This window comes from Schistocerca cancellata, chromosome 2 (assembly GCF_023864275.1).
Source record: "Schistocerca cancellata isolate TAMUIC-IGC-003103 chromosome 2, iqSchCanc2.1, whole genome shotgun sequence".
NCBI classification, from domain to species: Eukaryota; Metazoa; Arthropoda; class Insecta; order Orthoptera; family Acrididae; genus Schistocerca; species Schistocerca cancellata.
The window spans coordinates 786830781-786854301 of record NC_064627.1 but is presented as its reverse complement, the minus strand read 5'-3'; the positions used below and the strand labels follow the sequence as shown (position 1 = coordinate 786854301).

General features: G+C 40.6%; 1 protein-coding gene across 1 annotated transcript in view; it reads left to right on the top strand.

Annotated features, from left to right (window-relative positions):
• LOC126158715 (ATP-binding cassette sub-family C member 4-like) overlaps window positions 1-23297 on the top strand; it is a 116272-nt gene extending 92975 nt beyond the window's left edge. Inside the window, exons 18-23 of the mRNA XM_049916463.1 lie at window positions 6758-6885; window positions 6975-7220; window positions 9020-9180; window positions 11908-12037; window positions 22656-22766; window positions 22874-23297. Of these exons, the coding sequence (XP_049772420.1) occupies window positions 6758-6885; window positions 6975-7220; window positions 9020-9180; window positions 11908-12037; window positions 22656-22766; window positions 22874-22936 (839 nt within the window). The 3' untranslated portion in view covers window positions 22937-23297. The remainder of the gene's footprint in view (window positions 1-6757; window positions 6886-6974; window positions 7221-9019; window positions 9181-11907; window positions 12038-22655; window positions 22767-22873) is intronic.
• Window positions 23298-23521: the final 224 nt, after the last annotated feature.

The following is a 23521-nucleotide window of genomic DNA, read 5'->3' as shown; positions in this document are numbered from 1 at the left end:
CTTGGAGACTTAAGGTTGTAATATTCGCAATATACAAGCTGTAGATAATAATAGTAGTTACAGCAATAATAGCTACAGTAATGAATATAGAGTATCAAAATAAGTAAGTGCTGTTAACATTATGTTCATTACTTTCCTCCAGCGTATTTTTTGTGTAACAGTGATAAAAGCAACCAACCGAAATTCATGTCGGCAGTAATAAAGAATCGTATCTAGAGAATGAATTGACTGGACTGGAAAGAAAACAGAAATGATAGGGTAAAGTTAGCATATGTATCGGCTGGGAATAAATCTATTGCATCTCTGAAAGAATCCAAAAGGAATTCTTGGGTTAAAACTATGGAAGAACTTGATCTCATCAGAAACAGTCATAAAGCGTAGAGATTACTGAGAAGCCTCAATAATGACCCAACCAGATCCACAGCACACTGTAACATTGCTGCAGATCAGATAGCACACCAACTGCTCATGAATGGGAAAGGAAGCCATAGAATCAAAGTTTCGAAAGTACAGCAAGAGGCCCAAGAACAAACGAGGGATCTGACTCTCCCATTCGAGATATCTGAATTAAACAAGGCTATTAAGGAGAGCAAAACTGGTAAAGCATCCGGTCTAGATGACATCCGTATGGGGCAAATCAAGAATTTCGGCCCAGAAACAAGGATCCTGCAGCTTTTCAACAACTGCATGAACCAGTGCCAAATACCAAAGATCTGGCGAAAGAGCAGGGTGATAGCTCTTCTGAAACTTGGAAAGGAAGCAAATCATCCCAAGAATTTCAGACCAGTTAGCCTTTTGAGTCACCTTTATAAAAGGTTCGAACGTATGATTCTGAATAGAATCCTACCAGTAATAGACCCTCTTGTCATACCCGAACAAGCAGGATTTCGATCAAACAAAAACTGCACAGGGCAACTTTTGAATCTCACTCAGTTTATAGAGAATGGTTTTGAAACCCGTCAAGTAACGGGCATGGTCTTCGTGGATCTCATAGCAGGGTATGATACCGTCCATCATCGGTTACTCCATGCAAAACTATATAATATGATCAACAACGCCCACCTTGTTAGACTTCTCAGCACCCTCCTCCAAAGCCGCAGGTTTTTTGTTGAATTTCAAGGACAACGCAGTCGCTGGAGAGCGCAGAAAAAAGGTCTACCTCAGGGAAGCGTCTTGGCTCCACTTTTCTTCAACATCTATACCAACGACCAGCCATTTACCCCAGGCACAAGGAGATTCTTATATGCAGATGACGTAGCCCTTGCTACGCAGGGCTCATGCTTTGAAAGAGTGGAAAGAAACCTGACAACAGCCCTTAGAACACTGTCAAGCTACTACAATCGGAACCAACTCAGACCAAACCCTTCGAAGACACAAGTGTGTGTCTTTCTTTTAAGGAACAGGGAAGCTAATCGTGAGCTACATATTACATGGTCAGACATCCAACTCCAGCATCATCACGCACCTAAATACTTGGGAGTCACTCTCGATAGAACTCTGACATTCAAAACTCACTGCAAGGACATCAAAATGAAAATCTCCGCTCGAAGCAACCTAATTCGCAAACTAGCGGGGACACAGTGAGGATAACATCCACAAACTATTCGCTGTTCTGCAATGGCACTGTGCATTTCTACTGCTGAATACGCTTATCCAGTCTGGTACAGGTCATCTCATGCAAGACAAGTAGACATCGTTTTCAACGAAACCTGCAGGTTGATCACAGGTTGCTTAAGACCCACCCCAACTGATAAGCTCTACTGCCTGGCTGGAATAGCGCCACCATGGATACGCAGAACAGTGGCTGCCAACAAGGAGAGACTGAAAGTGGAACAGGACAGTGCCCATCCACTGCACGGACATAATCCACCACAGCAACGGCTGAGATCGCGAAAGAGCTTCCTGAGAACATCCGAGAAGCTCACCATTTTACCAGAGAAGGCAAGGCTGGAGTTATGGAAGAAGTCGACGCCTCACCTGCAGACGCCAGAAGCTGAAGAACTACCACCTGGACACAACGAGAGCTGGCTGGTGTGGAAATCTTTAAACAGATTACGATCAGGAGTTGGACGATCCAGAGACAACCTGAAGAGATGGGGCTTCATAACAGAAAATACGTCCTGTGATTGTGGACAAGAACAAACCACAAGCCACATGCTCCAGTGCCTTTTGTGCCCTACATCCTGCACGAAGATTGATCTCCTGCAAGCCACTCCAAGCGCCTTAGAGGTTGCAAAGTACTGGGCACATGTAATATAAATACAATTCGTGTATATATATATATATATATATATATATATATATATATATATATATATATATATACACATATTTATTGATGTGTATGGCTACTGTAAATTTGTATGTTTCTGATTCGAGAATAATAATAAAAGCATATGAGCTGAAAGGAAAGAGAACAGAAATAGATTCGGATGATGAAATCTGGAATAGGGTCGACAATGAGAAAAAAGTATTGGTTCGATATTGGATGTAACTAAGACAGATAGGATACGCTGAAGAGGAGAGCTGCGCCGGTGATAACTCACGTTCGGGAGAATGGCGGTTGGAATCCCTATCCTGCCATCCATATTTAGTTTTTCCGTGTTTTTCCTAAATCTCAAGAAGCAAATACCGGAATGATTCCTTTATTAAGGACCTCGCTGCTTTTCTTCCCTGTCCTTACCGAACCCGACTTTGTTCTCTGTCACTAGCGAGCTTGTCGACCAGGCGTTAGACATTAATCTTCCTACTAAATTTCGTATCCAGGAAGCCTCGCATGTGTGGGTCTTGCCTTCGATTGGAGATTGTATGTTTTCGTTTCTGTTAATGGAATTAGTTCTGTAAACAATCATCACGTTAGTCATCACCTCCTCCTCCCACTCGAAGTATCTCTAAAATCAATCAGTTGTGAGTGGGTCTTGCCTTCGATTGGACATGGTATGTTTTCGTTTCTGTTAATGGAATTAGTTCTGTAAACAATCATCACGTTGGTCATCACCTCCTCCTCCCACTCGAAATATCTCTAAGATCAATCAGTTGTGAGTTCCATTTCAACAACATCTCCTACAATCATCACGTTAGTCATCACCTCCTCCTCCCACTCGAAATATCTCTAAAATCAATCAGTTGTGAGTTACATGTCAGCATCTCCTCACATTTCAGCATCTCCTCTCTGAAGCCCTACAATCATCACGTTAGTCATCACCTCCTCCTCCCACTCGAAATATCTCTAAAATCAATCAGTTGTGAGTTACATTTCAACTTCTCCTCTCTGAAGCACCACACTTTCAATGTTCTCAGCAACTTTCAAGTAACAGAGATTTTACAAAACAGCTGCGACTTTCAGCGATAAGCATAGATGCTGCTGCTCCTGTATTTTTTCTAATCTCATCTCATATCTTTCACTTGATCGCCATCTCGATCGTTTCTTGTCTCTATAATCTCATAAAAACGTTAGACAACTGTTTCTTCAGCTTGCGTTTGACTTTGCAGAAACTCTCTATCTAGTGCGTTTGGAAATTATTTGTTGTCTTGGGATGATTAATTCTAGTTTTATACGATTCCCTTGCGAAACTCACTCTGTATAGTATGATATGTATGTCTTCGCATCGTTCATAATTTTTCTTATTATTTTTCAGTAACTTTTGATACTTTTCTAAGCTGTTTCCTGTGACTAAATAATAGACTTGACAATGACTATGTTAGATAAAGAGCACTTTTAAAGTATTTTAGTGCTCACGTCTTTTAGTGTCAATGAATAGATGTGAAGAAACAAGTCGAAACACTTTTTTTGCTGTTTCTTCTAGTTTCTTTACAAATATGATTGTAAATTCAGACGTGTGAACTGAACTAAGCATAGCATAGATGCCATATTCTAGAAGGCGCAAGCACCTCTCCATACCATACAAAGATATAAAAGCTCTTCCTTTTCATCTGAAAGAGAAACTTTTATAAACGCTTGTACTTCCAATTGATCATTACAGTGAAGTTACCCTGCAAGGTCTCTCTCAAGAAAGATCACGGCGACTGGAATAATCATGAACGCCTTTGTTCGATATATCTGTGATCTTCGACTCTTCCATAATATTTCACCATATGATGTACAGCTAGCCTGCCTAGCTACATGGAGAAAAACGCAGCGATTTCCATGCACTCTGCCTCCTCTGCTGCCTTGTCAACGTTCACAGCTACTCGTATTTCTTATCAACCTTAATGTTTTCACCTGAACATGGCAGGAACACTTGTTCCCTTCAAAGCATTTCTTTCCTACTCTGTCAGTCCGCCGCTTTCTCGAAGTTCTTTTCAATAGCAGGAATCCGAGTCTGGAACGATCTCCCTCTTTATATCAGAGAACTGAGAAACATTTCTACCTTTAAAACAAAGTTAATGATGTGTTATTGCGGTCTTCAGTCCTGAGACTGGTTTGATGCAGCTCTCAATGCTACTCTATCCTGTGCAAGCTCCTTCATCTCCCAATACTTACTGCAACCTACGTCCTTCTGAATCTGCTTAGTGTATTCATCTCTTGGTCTCCCTCTATGATTTTTACCCACCACACTGCCCTCCAATGCTAAATTTGTGATCCCTTGATACCTCAGAACATGTCCTACCAGCCGGTCCCTTCTTCTTGTCAAGTTGTGCCACAAATTCCTCTTCTCCCCAATTCTATTCAATACCTCCTCATTAGTTATGTGATCTACCCATCTAATCTTCAGCATTCTTCTGTAGCACCACATTTCGAAAGCTTCTATTCTCTTCTTGTCCAAACTATTTATCGTCCATGTTTCACTTCCATACATGGCTACACTCCATACAATTACTTTCAGAAACGACTTCCTGACACTTAAATCTATACTCGATGTTAACAAATTTCTCTTCTTCAGAAACGCTTTTCTTGCCATTGCCAGTCTACATTTTATATCCTCTCTACTTCGATCATCATCAGATATTTTGCTCCCCAAATAGCAAAACTCCTTTACTACTTTAAGTGTCTCATTTCCTAATCTAATTCCCTCAGCATCACCCGACTTAATTCGACTACATTCCATTATCCTCGTTTTGCTTTTGTTGATGTTCATCTAATATCCTCCTTTCAAGACACTGTCCATTACATTCAACTGCTCTTCCAAGTCCTTTGCTGTCTCTGACAGAATTAGAATGTCATCGGCGAACCTCAAAATTTTTATTTCTTCTCAATGGATTTTAACACCTACTCCGAATTTTTCTTTTGTTTCCTTTACTGCTTGCTCAATATACAGATTGAATAACATCGGGGAGAGGCTACAACCCTGTCTCACTCTCTTCCCCACCGCTGCTTCCCTTTCATGTCCCTCGACTCTTATAACTGCCATCTGGTTTCTGTTCAAACTGTAAATAGCCTTTCGCTCCCTGTATTTTACCCCTGCCACGTTTAGAATTTGAAAGAGAGTATTCCAGTCAACATTGTCAAAAGTTAATGATATATCTACTGAATCAACAATAATGCCAATTTTTGTCCTTGTATGCAGTATCCACGCCACTAAGTCCTTGTTTCCAGTTCTCTTATATGGTGCAGCTTACCTAAGTTCCCTCCCGCAGAATCCGCTATAACAGAAAAAATCATTTTGTACATCTATAAATATATTTGTGTCTGTTGCTATCAACGTTATTGTTTGTAGCAGCAGCAGCAGCAGGAGCAGAAATGCTCTTACTACTAATTTTACTAATTCTTAGTCAGTCCTGTTTATTCACATTGTCTTTACATAAATTCAGATCATTTTTAACTCTATTAATACTGTTTTATTACTATTTGCTCTATTGAAATTACTGTTGTTTCTTAGGTAACTGTAATGTAAAAAAGGTTCTGTATGTGTGAAGTCCTGGTCCGACGTAAGAGAGAGACTGAAAGCCCTAATATGATCACATTACATGAATAAATAACAGTAGGTGACAGAGCAGTTCTAGACTGGCTTTAATAAACTCACATGTAAAATAAATAACGAAATATTTTTACCACCAAAAATGATGAATTGTAATGCAGAATTCCTCTTAGTGCTTGATCCGTGTTTCCAGCTGACTTACTAGTTCACTCAGCAGTCGGAAAACAAACTTCATTACAAGACTTCTGACCACACATTGCAACAGTTCTCTTTTGACAAGGCAGTATTAAAGGAAGATCAGAGAATACCGCTGAATCGAGGACAAAATAAGTACAGATGGAAAATAAATTTAATTGTTACATATATTTCTCAGAATCAGAACTCTACTGTCCTCTGCACCTTGGAAGTATTTAGTTAGATTTTAGTTCCCTGAAAACTCGTCCTGTTTAGTTCCCTGAAAACTCGTCCTGTTTTCATCGAAATAATTAACGTGACGTTTGCGTAATAAATTGAATTCAGCAGATTGAATAACATCGGGGAGAGGCTACAACCCTGTCTCACTAAAATTCCACAGCGCACCGCCTAGTTTCAGGTAGCTGCAATTTGTCTGTAAACTGTTGTTCTACAAACGCGGTGACGTAGAACACATGAACCAATTTGCTGCGCTTATTTCTTGGCTGTGATAGCTTACGATCGCAATCAACATTCAGACAGTTAAAAATGTCGCGAATCTAAGAGTGCCTGATGTTATGTAATTCATAAAAGAATTTACTTCCACTGTAAGATAACACTGGCGTCAACCAATTATAAATGACTACCAGAAACGAATGAAACATACTCAACATGAGGTCCGATAAATCGAAGACTACCTCTCTCTATTATTAATTTGTTTGTTCCAGATAAGAAACCACCAGGTTCATGGCCACAGCGAGGACAGGTCGTCTTCCAGAAGATGTATCTGAAGTACAGCCCAACAGATCCTCCAGTTCTCAAGAACCTCAATTTCACTATTCATCCTACCCATAAGGTTTAGCTATACGTTCTTAATCACATCATAAATGATTGTGTGTATGTCTTTGACTTTACGTAGCATCTAAATGTTCAATATCTGTCTAGGTTGGCATCGTCGGTCGAACAGGAGCAGGGAAGTCGTCCCTTATCTCCGCTCTCTTCCGATTGGCCCCTATAGAGGGAGCCATTCTGATTGACGATGTGGACACCAGCACTCTGGGACTTCACGACTTGCGGAAACACATCTCCATTATACCACAGGAACCTGTGCTCTTCTCAGAGACTCTGCGCTTTAACCTTGACCCGTTTTCCGAGTTTGAAGATGCAAAACTTTGGGATGTACTTGAAGAGGTATGGCCCTGTTTGTAAATTTACTGAACACGTGTAATATATGTTCATGCAAATGTGAATTTAGAAATACCTTGCTTAAATTCTGTAGCCGAAAGAAAGGGGACGGGGCACACTAGCTCGGTTTGGACGACGTTGGGGAAGAAAGTCATCCTGGTCTAAGAATTCCACGTCATTACGTGAGCAAATCCAGGGTTGTAATAAACTGATATATACCCTCTATACACTATCCTGAATTTCCGACGTCGTTTGTAAAGGCCTTGGCATACAGTCACTGCTATCACGTTTATTTCACAAACTTTGCTAACTGCAGATATATGTAATAAGAAGTCCATTTTTCAAAGTGTTCCCTCCAAGAATTTTAAGATCCTGCAAACGGAGAGAGGAACCCCAAGGTCTGAGACGCTTGATCAGTTTTAAGGATTTTAGAATTAAATTACAATGAAGTGATCACTCCTTGCTGCATACAGGCATTGATATAAGTCAAAGGGGACAGTTGAAAATGTGTGCCCCGACCGGAACTCGAATCCGGGATCTCCTGCTAACATGGCAGACGCTCTATCCATCTGCGCCACCGAGGACACAGAGGATAGTGCGAGTGCAGGGACTTATCTCTGGCACGCCTCCAGTGAGACCCACATTCTCAACGTATTGTCCCGCACTATATTCATAGTGCCCCTGCCCATTATACTCATTACTCGCGGCTTACTGCCGATTACCGTAAGAGTTCTGGCACTGTTTGTGCATCCGCACAGAAGAAGATGGTCAAATGGCCGGTGAGCCTTTTATATATATATATATATATATATATATATATATATATATATATATATATATATATATATATATATATATATATATATATATATATATATATATATAAGCCGTGATCTGAGACAGATCTGATCTGCTACTTTCATGACATCGTCAATATTTCTGATCGTTTGCTGGGGGGGGGGGGGGGGGTGCCATCAGTTTTCAACTGGTTTTTATGTGGCCTACCACGATTACCTATTTTGTGCCAGTCTCTTTATCTCAGATTAGAATTTAGGTCCCACATTCTCAGTTTTTTAATATGTACAACTTTCCAGTCTCTTTCTTCTTTCCTTATAGGGTTCTCTCTGAAATCATGGAAGTTTTTCCACGATGTCGTAACACTTGTTCCATCTGTCATCTTCTCCTAATGAAGTGTTTCATATGACCTTTCTCTCCTCACCTTTACAGGAAACCTCATTTCTTATGAGTCCAATTAATAATAAGTATCGTTCTGTAACACCACATCTCAAACGCTTCGATTCTCTTGTTTTCCGATTTTCCCACAGTCCATAATTCACTTCCATTCAAAGTCGCTCTTCTGACATACATTCTCTGAAATTTCTTGCTCAAGTTGAGGCCTATGTTTCATCTAAGTGGGGCTCTTTTGATGAGGATTGCTTTCTTTTTTCGTTTTCCTCTGTCTCTAATATCTTCTTTACTTAGTCAGTCATGTGTTACTTTGCTTCCAAGGTAGCAGAACTTAAATTCTTCCACTATGTAATGCTCAGATTAGATAGTAATTCTGTCTGTAGTATCGTTCTGGTGTTTCTCAGTACTTTCCACATTCTTTCGCTTTCTCTCGGTCCATACTCTACGCTATGTAGACTGTTCATCTCACTCAACAGGTCTTGAATTTGTTCCTCACTTTCACGTAAGATAGCAATGTCATCACTGAATCTTTTCACTGATATCGTTTCATCCTGAACTTTAGAAGTATTAATATATATATTTTTCAGGTAGTTCCGTTTTATCCTATGATTTCACAGGTGGAGCTCAAGTCGAGCATACAGACACTGGACTTCCGGGTGACGGAAGGTGGCAGTAATTTCAGCGTGGGCCAGAGGCAGCTGGTGTGTCTGGCGAGAGCCATTCTCAGGAACAACAGGATCCTGGTGCTCGATGAAGCCACCGCAAACGTCGATCCAGAGTGAGTATTTACACGAAAAATACTTAAAGTTCTGCCGTCGTGATAAGAACTATGAGGTCGAAGCAACATTTTCCAGGTTTTCAAGTGGCAATGTTCTGTTACAAATTTCTCACGTTTCGCTGCCGCCTTTGACCGGAACTGCCAATGACTACTGAGCCATAGTAGCCACCACATTGCGCACCTATCATTTTGCCATGAAAGTATATTGTATTGAGGCATAAAAACGTTTTTCAGGAAAAAAAACTAGAAACATTCTTCGCGTCCCCATGTGATGACGCTGTAGAGGTATTTGAAATGAAAATAGGGCATTAACAGCTCGTAGAGAGCCGTACAGGTAGTATCTATTCGCTCAACACATCCATGAATATAACTGGACGTTCCATTAATATATTGTGGTCCGCTGATAGTGACCGGGCCAAATATCCCACGAAATAAGCATCAAACGAAAAAACTACAAAGAACGAAACTCGTCTAGCTTGAAGGGGGAAACCAGATGGCGCTATGGTTGGCCCGCTAGATGGCGCAGCCATATGTCAAACGGATATCAACTGCGTTTTTTTAAATAGGAACCCCCATTTTTTATTACGTATCCGTGTAGTACGTAAAGAAATATGAATGATTTAGTTGACCACTTTTTTCGATTTGTCATAGATGGCGCTACAATAGTCACAAGCATATGGCTCACAATTTTAGACGAACAGTTGGTAACAGGCAGATTTTTTAAATTAAAATACAGAACGTAGGTACGTTTGAACATTTTATTTCGGTTGTTCCAGTGTGATTCATGTACCTTTGTGAACTTATCATTTCTGAGAACGCATGCTGTTACAGCGTGATTACCTGTAAATACCACATTAATGCAATATATATATATATATATATATATATATATATATATATATATATATATATATATATATATTCATGTACCTTTGTAATCACGCTGTAACAGCATGCGTTCTCAGAAATGATAAGTTCACAAAGGTACATGAATCACACTGGAACAACCGAAATAAAATGTTCAAACGTACCTACGTTCTGTATTTTAATTTAAAAAAAATATGCCTGTTACCAACTGTTCGTCTAAAATTGTGAGCCATATGCTTATATATATATAACCTCTGCTGCACATTTCGAAGTAAGTTTCAGAGCAGATGCAGACATCGACGCAGCATTTGGTTCAGTTATTAAGTACAATATTTTTAATTGAGCCAGCCATTTGAAATGGAGACGTACTTTCGAATTATTTGTAGAAAACAAATGTAATGCAATATATTCGAATTAAATTAGGCGATTACGATGGGATCAGGTTAAGAAATTCTGTACAAGAAATAGCAGACGAAGTTTGTATTTGGATAACATAACTGACATGGAGGTGATGTAATACAGTATACAATCGAAACTATCTGGACGCCACTATGTAATGTAGAATTGGCCACTAGATGTCACGAGATGTGACTGACCAGTATAAAAGGAGAGGTTGAGTACTGTGTTGTCAGTAAGGAAGCAGTATCAGTAGAATGTGTCTGTCAGGAAAGCTGAGTGAGTTCGAACACGAACTAGTCTTTGGATGTCACCTGTGTAATAAACCCGTCAGGGACATTTCAACCCATTTAGAGCTACCCAAGTCGACTGTTAGTGATGTGATTGTGGACTGAAGACGCTAAGGAACAACAAAAGCTAAACCGAGACCAGGCACATCTGATGTATTGACGGACAGGAACCATCAGACATAGCATAGGGTACGTGTAAACAATCGCATGAACTCAGGTATGTGTACTGCATATTGTAGAGGAACTGTTCACAGTCGATGATTCTATCAGCATGACAGTGCATCTGGTTGCAAAACAGCATTTGTGAGGAAATGGTTTGTAGATAATACCATTCCTAAATGAACTGGTCTACCTAGAGTTCCGACTTGAACCCTTATGAACTGAGGTAGATGGTCGACTTCGCTCTAGGCCCCAGCGTCCAACGTCACTACTTTCTTTAGTTTCTGCTCCTGAGGAAGAATGATAAGCGATTGCTCCACAGACATTCATACGCCTCAAAGAGTCCCCAACAGATTTAAAGCCGTCATAAATGCGAAGGGTGGACACACCACATATTAACTTCCACTAATGGCTGTCCGTATACTTTTGATCAGATAGTGTATGTAGACTTCCAACAACGAGAGAAGTATTTCCAAAAAAGCGAAATATTTTCACATATAACACAAATCTGACTACTGACACGTCTTTTAAAAGTATTTGGAATGTAGCCTCGTACGGAAGTGAAATGTAGACAATAAACTGCACAGGCGACAACAGAATAAAGGTTTTCAAATGTGATGCTGCAAAAGAATGCTGAACAGTACATGATTAAATCTGGTTACTAATGAGGAGCTACTAAAGGGAACTAGGGAGAAAAGAAATTTAATGATACAACTTGACTAGAAGATGGGATAGGTTTATAGGATACGTTTTGAGGTTTCGAGTAACGTTTAATTCAGCAATGGAGGGAAATGTGTAGTATGTGTGTATTTGACGTAGGAGGATGGGGAGAGGGAGGAGTAAAAAATACTGTGAAGGTAGATGGCAAAAGTTACGCTCAGATGAAGTGAGGACAGAATGGCGTGGACAGCTGATTCAAAACATTCCTCGGAGTGAGGACCAAGCCACAATATGAGCTCTTCGTTGCATTAGAAACAAGAAAAGTGCTGTGAACACTTGCATATGTTTGTTGCAGGACCGACGCCCTTATCCAGGCTACTATCCGCAGGAAGTTTAAAGATTGTACAGTGCTGACCATAGCCCACAGACTTAACACCATTATGGATTCAGATAAGGTCCTCGTGATGGATGCAGGAACTATGGTGGTAAGTTATGTTGAATTAACTAAAGTAGCTCAAATAGTAGTCAACATTTTATAAACAGATGTCACTCTGATATATACTACTAAACCAGATAAATTAAAATATTATTAACTGTCATACGTAATGCCACGTTACATAATACTTATTTTCCTTACTGATCATGAAGACGTCATTGTGCAGTTTTAATTGCTTCCGTAATTGCTTCAGGTTCTACAGTGACATGCCGTTAAGTTAATAAGTAGGCAATGTACAATGTTTGGACCGTCCTGATACAGTAAATTTCAACGTCGAAATTGTTTTACCTTGTATGTTAGAGAGACATAGATTTTAGGAAATATAATTACTTGCGATTTTGGAAGAGTAATGAGAGAGCAGAGATAAAAGACAACCTTCAAGTTCATATCGGATTAGCCCAGATTGTAATCCACATTCGTAATAGATGATTGTAATTTGATCCTTGCATGGTTTCTTGAACAAACACACAACCAATTTCTTCTTCTGCAGAAAGTTAAGGTAGTGAACAGTTTCTAATACCTTAGATGTCAATGAAAAGTCAAACTCTAACTTCCTTTCTAGTTAACCTTCACACTTTATAAACTGTGGAAGTGCATTCTGACATCTTCAACACCCAGAGGAATGTAGATAATTTGTAACAACGTATGACATTAGTATGCAACTGTAAAGTCTGCTAATGGACAATTTTCAACTGAAATTCAGCGTTTCAGTGCAGCTTGGCACACTGCTCTTTCACCGGATTAGAGGCACCAACGTAAATACATTCACAGAATGACTACTTTCATTAAATGCATTAAGGCTATAGACCCAGTACTCATCAAAAGTTTGCAAACAAGTAGGATAACTTCTTTTTGAGATGACGCAGTAGCTACAAGCCATGGTATTGAGGAAGTGACGTTATGCAATCTGTTACAGAGATATCATGCCAGACAGACTACAGTACATCCGAAGTCATTTTTAGCTGTGTGACGCGTTGTAATGTTTCGCTGGTAGATGGCATCGTGACATGACACCCCCGCAGCCGTCGTTCACGCTGCCAACTAAGGCCCGTGGTGCACCATAGTTGCCATATTTCCATGCACGGTGTACTTTAACCATGGCTGCACACGAACTGTTTATAAATTTAGCCGTTTCTTAAATGTTTCCACGCTTGGCCCGAAAACCAATAAACACGCCATGTTGGACGTACGATAAATAGCTCCGTTTCCGCATTACGACAACGACTGCACTGTTTTCTGCATCCCCTCGACACGATTTGTATGTCCTCCACCGCTAGTTCTACCACTTGCCCTCTGTGAGAGGTGCTTGCACGTTGAAGTCGAACACAGGCGGTGGTCACATTAACGTGACTGGACCGTGTATGATGAATGAATTTCTATTAAATTTCATATTAAGCGCAGCGAATAGCCCTACTAGAAAAGACAGCAGGACACGACTTCTTAGAGAAGATTAAAAGAAGACGTTCACAGCATTAGAAACTAGTATCACTAACATTTGTTGCAGGATCCTAGAGCACATTCTCAGTTATTGTGACAGTCCTTGAGGAAAAGAAGCTTCTCTCATTGATTCAGAAAGTGCTCAGGTAAAACCGGTCGTGCGTACCACAGCTCCCTTTATTCGTAGACAATACCTTGCAAACAGTACGTGAAGTCTAAAAAGTAGATTCTGTCTTCGAAGATTTTCGGAAGGCGTCCAACTCGACGCCACATTATCGACCGATTAACAACATTTGTCGATAGGGAGTATGTTCTCACATACAGGATGAACGCGCATACCACCGATAGAAGTTCGAAGGCTGTTCACGCATATTTTTTACTTTTGTATAACGGACTCGTGTTTTCCGGTTTCTATTTATAATACCACTCATCTTTGTTAGATGCAGAAACGCAGTAATGTGGTCGCCACACATGGGGGGTATTTCATTCAAACCGTTGGCCGAAGTGAATGTTTGGTATTTTCTGTACTGTGAGACTGTAGAGAACATATTTGTAGGATAATAATATATTTACGTACTTTACAACATGAAATAAACAAAATTATAGTATTTTTATTCATTTCTTCGTTTCTTGGCTACAATAAAATGCAATAAAATGCTTCAAGTCTTGTTCATGTGAGCAGTCTGTTTTTATTTGGGTTCCTCTTTATCGTCATTGCCAGCTTCAGTGACCTGCCTAATCCATCCATATTCATTTAAGAAAGATTTGCTGGTTTTCTTTGGCTTCGTTCCCGTACCCGCTTTTATGGATCAGATGTCAGTCGCAGCCGTTTTATTCCGTTTTTCTCGTGACAATTTTCTGGCAAACGTCGGTCTGTACAGACGAAAGCGCTTATAGTGGGCCTCGGCTGCTTCTTCTGATAAACTGCACATGTTCAGTGACATTTGGACCGTGTACAAAAATCTTTTGTACATTGGGAGACATGGGATGCCATGAATATAAATCAACATACACTCTTGCTATTTCAACAGAAAATTTGTCTGTCTTTCCTGTGTCCGCTGGGAATAGCTTCTACAATAACCCCGAATCGATAGATGAGTTGCAGATCTACATCCGTTGTTTCTGCTAATGTTTCAGCGTCTACAAAATGTCTGCTACTGGTAATTCCATCATTTCTATTTCTATAGCCTTGCTTGGGAACGTCTCCAGTTAATCCCAATCGATTTCCAAACATTTCTTGTGTGACTTTTTTCTTCTCTCAAACAAGTTTTTTTCCTCTTTTGAATAGATTTGGCACTCTTTGAGGTTTTTTGTTGGCCCAATGCAATAAAAATTCGAAATATCTAATTTGGCCATGGGATATAGATAGACCGAACTGAAGAACTTCTATGTTACTACTTTCGCTTTTGACAAGTCACTGATGGCTTTTGATGTAACCTTGCAAATGTAGCATTTCATCGTTGATGTTAGCCCTGTTGCTGCAGTGCAGACCTTTCAATCAACCATAGTCATCAGTAATATCTATTTCTTGGTTAAATCACCCTCTGCTCTTGCAATTTTTGCTACTTGTAATGTTTTAATTTGCCTGTTGATATAACCAATTACTTTGTTTGCAACATCAGCTGTTTCATGAAGAAATCTCTTATTGGTCTGAAGTAGCGAGGAGACGATGGTGTAGGAATTGTCCAAACAATTAAATCTTTATTCGTGTGTTGAATAACTTGGAGAGGCTTTAAAGATGACTAAAATCTGTTTGAATCAGAAGAATAGGTGTCTTCCAATTTTTCTTTAAACCGTATTCGCTGTGGAACATCACTAACCCACTTCTAGATGAGTTCCAATACATTTATGTCATCATTTGGAATATCATTTAAAACCTCTTACAAGTATAATATTATTTGCTGATACGTTTGATTAAGCAAGGCTTGAAGTTGAATCTCCGCACGTGTGGCAGTCACCTGAGGGGTTGTTCTAGGGTAGCACCGCCTTTTAGCCGCTTGAAGGATACTGTAACAGGGATAGACCTTATTAGCTCTTCCGATAATTTCTTATCGTTTCCCTGTCAGCGAGCGAGAATTCCATAAAGACTGACAAGGCCTGGATATGTAAAAGTCGTTTTTGTTTTTTTGTAAGTCTCTAAGACTCGGATATAATGCTTGTCTGTAGCTTCTCGTGTAGGAGATGAACAACTTTGGAACCCTCAGCTTTTCCAGATTCTAGGAGCTTCATTTCATGCTAATCCTGTGTCTCGAAAATTATTTCTTAATAGCTTTGTGTTACGCCTTTTACAGCGTTCACTGAGCTCTCCGAACGACTTTGTTGGCCTGCCAACTAGAGTTTTGCAAAATAGAGTTTTAATGGTACTTTCCAACCAATTATGGTTATTTGTAAGAAGATATTTTCAGTTTTGTATGAAACAAGCCATCGTTTCTTTAATTGTGATTTTATATTTAAAACCTTTCTATTCTTTACTAAGGAAGGTAGGGACTGATAACAAACGACTTATCATAAAGTACAATCTTTTACAAACTTTTTTTCATATGACTTCGTTAGTTCATAGAGGTTTTTTGTTGTCATTTTTGAATTTCGAAGGACCTAGGATAAAAAGAAAATGCTTTCAGAATTCTTTTCTTAGATGGCATTTTTTCTATAGCTGGCAACTCATTATTGAAAACAATCATACAGAATCAAACTGCGGTATTCAGTGGCTACGTCTTTTTTATCACACACAAATATGTATGGAAACATATTGAACTACAACATAAAGAATGATTACTGTTAAAAGTAGTAAATAATATGAATGAAAATAATAATAAATAACGGTACATACCCGGGTCTTTGTAATCCACATTGTTTTCCACTACATTTCATGAAAAAACACACTGACAAATGCAGAGTGATTTCAGGCCAGTAGATGAGCTTCAGATGCACTGCAAGCGAGACTTAAATACAGACTAGCTCACCTGCGTTTCGGAGCGCAATAATGAAATAACACATTGCCTCAGCAATGCTCCATCTATCAGAATATCGCAGGAAGTTATGTACTTCAAGAATTACTCTCATTTGACCAGCTTTTAGGGCAAAATACCCCTATGTGTGCTGGTGCTGCGGGGACGGTTCAGCGTTACGTCATTGTGCCCCTTTTCCATTCAACCCATACATGACTTACGTATCAGCCAACTCTTCATCAGTAATCTAACCACACTTCCACACACTGTTACAAAAGTCACGGGACTGCGATATGCACAAATACAGATGGTGGTAGTATCGCGTACACAAGGTATAAAAGGGTACTGCATTGTCGGAGCTGTCATTTTGTACACTGGTGATTCGCGCGAAAAAGTTTCCGACAGGCTTATGGTCGCACGACGGGAATTAACAGACGTTGAATGCTGCAAGAGTATGTCGAGAATACAGACTGCTAGGCATTGCCTCTCACCACGGAGAACGTAGCGGAGTTCGTGCAGGGTTGTCAGTGATAACTCTGCGTGACATAACCGCAGAAATCATTGTGGAACGTAGGACGAACGTATCGGTTAAGACAGTGTGGCGAAATTTGGCGTTAATGACCTATGACAGCAGACGACCGACGCGAGTGCCTTTGCTAACAACCCGCCATCGCCTGCAGAGCCTCTCGTGGGCTCGTGACCATATCTGTTGGACACTAGACGAGTTGAAAACCATGGCCTGGTCATATGAGTCCCGTTTTCAGTTGGTAAGAGCCGATAGTAGGGTTCAAGTGAGTCGCAGGCCCCAGGGAGCAATGAACCCAAGTTGTGAGCAAGGCGATGTGCAATTTGGTGGTGGCTCAGTAACGGTGTGGCCTGTGTTTACATGGAATGATGGAAGAAATAGGGTCCTGTGTCCAACTGAACCGACCCTTGACAGGAAATGGTTCGGCTATTTGGAGGCCATTTGCAACGATTCATGGACCTCATGTTCCCAAAGAACGGTGGATTTTATGTGGATGACAGTGCGCAATGTCACCGGGTCACAGCTGCTCACGATTGGTTTGAAGAACATTCTGAACAGTTCCAGCCAATGATTTGACTACCCAGATTGCCCGACATGGATCCCATAGAACATTTATGGGACACAATGGAGAGGTCAATTTGTGCATAATATTCTGCACCGGCTACATTTTCGCAGTTATGGACGTCTGTAGAGGCAGCATAGCTCAGTGTTTCTGCAGTTGGCCTCAGACGAATTGCTGAGTCAATGCGACGTCTATTTGCTGCATTACGCCGGAAAAAAGAGGTCCGACACTATATTAGGAGGCACCCATGATTTGTGTCACCTCAGTGAGTATCACACTAACGTACCCTGCGGGTCGAAAGTTTTCGATCACATATCATAACTATGGGTTTCTGGTTAAAACAGAGGTTTCGTTTTGAATTTTCTATCATATCTCCGTTATGATAGTAAAACAAGTATAAACATGTAATAACTAAGAGACTCTGTTGTGCATCTGGCTGGCTGCCCGCATAGATGGGCACTGGTGAGTATTCATAAAAGCACATGTGCTTCTACGAAAGACGGTTTCATGCGAATAGACCTCATCCCTTCAGCTGTCTACCAAGCAATTGGTTACCAGTAGCTTACTGTATACTGTGTGCATCTAGCAGTGTGTTTGCATACCTAATCAAGTTTATACCATATGACCGCCTAATGGGATGTAAGTATGAGATTGGAAATGAAAAAGTGCTACAACTAACTGTAATTGTAGCTCTGCGTCAGGAAGGCTATTCTACTAGGAAAACGGCAACAAAAGTTGGCGCAGGCAAATCTACGGTGGTATAGTACATTGCAGCGGTACCAAACTGGTACGAATGCAAATGTTTCGAAATCAGGAAGACCCCGAGAAACAACATACAGGGAAGATCAGTTCGTGCAGAACAGACTAAACGATAGAGGACCCGTACCGCACCTGACATTATCGAGAATGTGGATAGTATGCGAGTAGCTCCAATCTCTGAACAGTGCAACGCCGTCTTCGTGAAGAATGTCTAAATTGGTGCACAGCAGCCAAAAACTCTACATTACGCAAACAAACTAAAGTGAAAAGATTGCAGGGGGCACAGCAGCATAAAATTTGGAGTGTACAGCAATGATCACGGATGAATCTAAGTCTGAAGGAATTGTAAGCCATCGTCGAATGTTTGTTTGTCGGCATCATGGAGTACGTATGAAGAGTCAGTCAGTGTGTGACGGCAAAGGGCGGTGGAAGGTCAGTCGTGGTATGTGGATGGTACGCGGGTGATGATGTCGGTGATATAGTGAGAATTAACAGAACATTACTGAGCGAAGGACGCCACAGGATACTGATCAACAGCGCCGTTGCACCTTGCACGATACTTATTGGTCGAGGGTTTGTCCCGTAGCACCACAATGATCCCGAACATGCTTCTAAATTCTGCAGAGGATATGTCGATAGAAAAGAGAAATGTGGGGAACTGAAGAATGTGATTTGGCCAAGTCAGTCACCTGACTTAAACGCCACTGAGTTCTTGTGGGATGAACTTGACTTGAGGTCATCAATGCTGAAGATCTGTGGAATAATTAACGATTGTCTTGGACTGGAGTATCTACAAAAACACTACAAAGTGTTGTCTTCAGAATGCCAACACTTTCTGCAGCCGATATTGATCAGCTACACTACCTGAATAACAAACATTAATGATTGCAAACTTGAGGAACTGGAGTAAATTGGAGCATTCTTTCGTCAACAGCAGATACTATGAGTCAACGAAACAAGAAAGTTTATAGTGGTGTGTCGATGTTTTCATTGGAAAACAAATACAAAGATAAACGAGCGTAAGAAATGAAACGGAAAGCAATTACTCTGCGACGAGCCATTGGGGAACACTGACTCCCTGTACCAAAATACTGAGAAAAGCCGGCCGAAGTGGCCGTGCGGTTCTAGGCGCTGCAGTCTGGAACCGAGAGACCACTGCGGTCGCAGGTTCGAATCCTGCCTCGTGCATGGATGTGTGTTCTGTCCTTAGGTTAGTTAGGTTTAACTAGTTCTAAGTTCTAGGGGACTAATGACCTCAGAAGTTGAGTCCCATAGTGCTCAGAGCCATTTTCACTGAGAAAATATCAATAAATAACCACCGAAATTTTATCAGTGGACTTCAAGTTCACAAAATTTGTTCCAAGAAGATGTAACTAATCAAGTCCAATATTTTATGCTGGATGGCAAATGTTGAACAGAAACGAAACCATCGAAAGTGTTCAGAGTACATAATAAAGATTCCTCTGATAGAGTCAACGGAACCAACAGACTGTCCACTGACGATGCTGAAATCTACAGTAACTTACCGTCGCTGAATGATTGTAATCAACCGCAGAGCGCTGTATACTCAAAAATGGTTCAGATGGCTCTGAGCACCATGGGACTCAACTTCTAAAGTCATCAGTCCCCTAGAACTTAGAACTAATTAAACCTAACTAACCTAAGAACATCACACACATCCACGCCCGAGACCGGATTCTAACCTGCGACCGTAGCGGTCGCGCGGTTCCAGACTCAAGCGCCCAGAAACGCTCGGCCACCCCGGCCGGCTGCGCTGTATACTGTGCTTCCGTTTAGTATAATGAGTGACAGCTTTCTTTAAATATGGACAAATATATGTCCTAGTTGTATACAAATTGGTGGTAAACTTCGAGAGACCGTTTAGAAGTAGCGTTGAATCTATGTGAAGGAGGATGAACTTGTAAATTCGGTAATAGCGGAGCCGAATAGAAAATATAAATTTATTGGGAGATTTTTTGGAAAGCTTGATGAACCTGTAAAGGAAATCAAATACGAAACGGTGAGACGTTTAAGTAAAAAATAAAAGAATGGTGACGTTGGATTTTTATTATAATGTTCGCCTGCCTCTCCGTTTCAGTGAGTTTCGTAAAATGCCCTACCCGTCTTGCAGAAATGCCAGTTTCTATCAGTACCACAATTTATGAGCGGATGTCTTTTCACTTTCCTAGCATCACTGACTTTGGTTTGCTTGCCTCGCGTCTTCTACATTTGTCTCGTAGCTATCGTACCTGTTGCCTTCTTCATCATATAGGCGCAGGGTTCGACGTGGGAACAACAAACCATGCTAAATTGAAGTCGCAGTGTGGGAGAAAATCCAGTGCTACGAAATAAAGTTATCAAAACATAGTGGGCCAGTGGCATTATTCATCAACGTTTAGCGGTAATGAGGAAACTCAAGTAAGAACCTGACTGTGTTTATTTGTTAACTCAAATTCCGCAGAAGCTAACTATGTTCAGAGCACTGCAGCAAGAGACCATCTGATGATTCACAGTGTTAGAAAATGTTCAAAACTTCACACGACTATTCACCAAGGCACTATTCAACACGACAAATTATTTTCGGTAATTCTTTACACTATACCGCCCAAAGAGCATGCTGTATTTAATATAAAATTTGTATTGAGTTATTACACACAAACGGTTTCAGAGGTATGGTTGACTGCGATGAATAAGTACGGGGATCGTTTTCCACTCTACCGTCACGACGCGTGTTGCCTTCCTCGTACCCTGCAGAAGACTCTTAGCGTATCACAGAAACACTTTGGCGCCTGCTTATTCCGTTCGCACTGCTGACTGGCCCATCGTCTTCCTCTAGTAACGACTAAGTTAAAATGTTCTCATTTACGTCTTTGCTTTCGCTAATGGCTATATGAAATTATTATTAACCTTGCATCAGTGCAACTAATGTTGACGGTATGGTTGGAGAAACATAGCATAATAAATATTTACCAACGACATTGAATTGCTTCGCGCCACGCTCATTACGGTGTGATTCCCAGCTGTTTATAAGGTACTCCAGCATGAGACAGTCGCTGAAAGGAGACGCCTTCCCTTGCTCTCAAACCACCGGCCGGACACCTCAATGCACACTACTCTCGCCCTTCCTTGCTGCTTCCGGAATGTTCTTGTCCGACTGATAGCAAGCAGGATTAATATAAAAATATAATGTAGGTGAAAAATAACGCAAAAACGCCAGAACGATTATGTAGCCAAATGTTAGACGTTTGAAGTACTTATCAAAAAGTCTTGACATCAAATATGTGAAGAATTCTGACAAGAAACGCACTGATGTGGTTGTAACGAGTATTCAGAAAGTTTAACGGAGTTTCTCATGGAACGTAAGAATTAATCTTTAGAAAAACTATTTGTCGTGAAACCTTGTCGTGCAAAGAAACGGTATTCAACGAAGACTACGCAACCGTTGTGCTCTTATCATTACGGTCTGTATGCCGCGCAGCAATTACGAGAACAAGATAGATTGGTGTCCGTACCAGAACACACGGACAATTGTTTTTCCCTATTTCCATGCACTTAAGGTACACGACAGAAATTCACTGATACTGATATGAACTGGCCCTACAGGATACATGGGCTCGGGCAGCACGGTACGTGTGTGGATGTGCGACTACCTTCTTTCACAGTTTTGGCAGTGAGCGATTAATCGTGATGGTCCTACTCTACGATCACTTTGATCCTCAGACATGAGAACTGTGGACTTCTCTTTCAGGGCCATCTGACTTGCCCAGTATGCAGGCTGTAGTCGATAATCGTTTTGAACTGGGTTCTTGGGTTCTCGACAACGTCTTGATTTACTAGTGCGTGTGTCAACAGTCTAGGAAGCGCATGTGTACGTTTTGTCGGCATAGTGGTCGACATTTGGAACAAGTATAGTGCAGATATTGGACAGGATCATAACAGAAATGTATTATGCTGTATATTTGTCATACGTACGCGGTACGAAGTAAGTGTGTTCTGCCTATACTTTACACAATTTCATCACACGAGCATACGGCCGTCACTTTGTAATGAATGCCACGCTACCAGAAACGTTATACATAAAAATGCAATTTGTCGATAAGGAGGCATAGAAGGTTATGTGTTTCCTGTATCAAAACATAAAGGAAGTGTTTCGGATTAAAGTACGTCGGCAGGTTTCGCAAAAATACACACTATTTCTGACGGATTACTTCTTTATTCTGTGGGCCTGCATTATCGAATAATGTCTTCCATCATCACATTTGAATTTCGATCACTTTTCATCAAAAAATTCTTGCAATTCTGTAATTCTCCTCAGCGAACGGCTAGTTGCTTGGAAATAATCACATTTGTATAATGAATTGATTTCATATTTCAGGAATACGACCATCCACATATACTGCTGAGAAATCCATCTGGCTTCCTGTCCAGACTTGTGGAAGAAACGGGCACTGCGATGGCAGAACAGCTAAGAGGTGTTGCGAAGCAGGTGGGTGTCTTAATTGGACAGACGATACTTTGTCGATGTAAGCGTGTAATGTATTCTTAACATTCGTGAGATCTGCACCTATAAAAGTACTTCATCTCTTTTTTCAGAGCTACAACGAATTACATGGTCTACAGGAAGACTTGGCAGAAGAACAAATCACAATGCTGTGAATCCTCGTTCATCACTTCCCTCTCTAGACCGACGTCTGTCTCAGAGATTTGGCATCAGCACTGAATCTCAGAAAGAGTGTCTGAGCATCTATTGAGGAAGTGATATCTACCAGTGATCTCAGTGACTGACGACGGAAAGCTGTATTTATTTCATGTGAAGTGTATTATAGAGGACATACTGTTCGTTACTACAGTGTCTCAGCACAGCAGTGTGAAGACTTGATGGAGAAGCTGGTAATAAGATGCCCTCTAACGGTTCCAAAGAGTGGTATCAAGTGATATTCCTGGCAATGAGATTCCCATTACTGCTACACAACCGCTGTAGGGACAAACAGTTTGCGAATGATGGTTGTAAAATGTTATATACTTGATTACTTACTCCTGCGCCAATTATACATTTCACATACCAAACAAATTTGTCCAATAATTTCCTTTTCCTTTTTGTGATAAGTAAATACACCAGAGTTTTTATATTACTGAGGCACCGATGGATGGTATTACTCGCAAAGAGTCAGTAAGTTGATTACAGCTGACAATAAAAAAATGGATCGAAGAAATGAAATGTCCCTAACATGAAAACTAAAA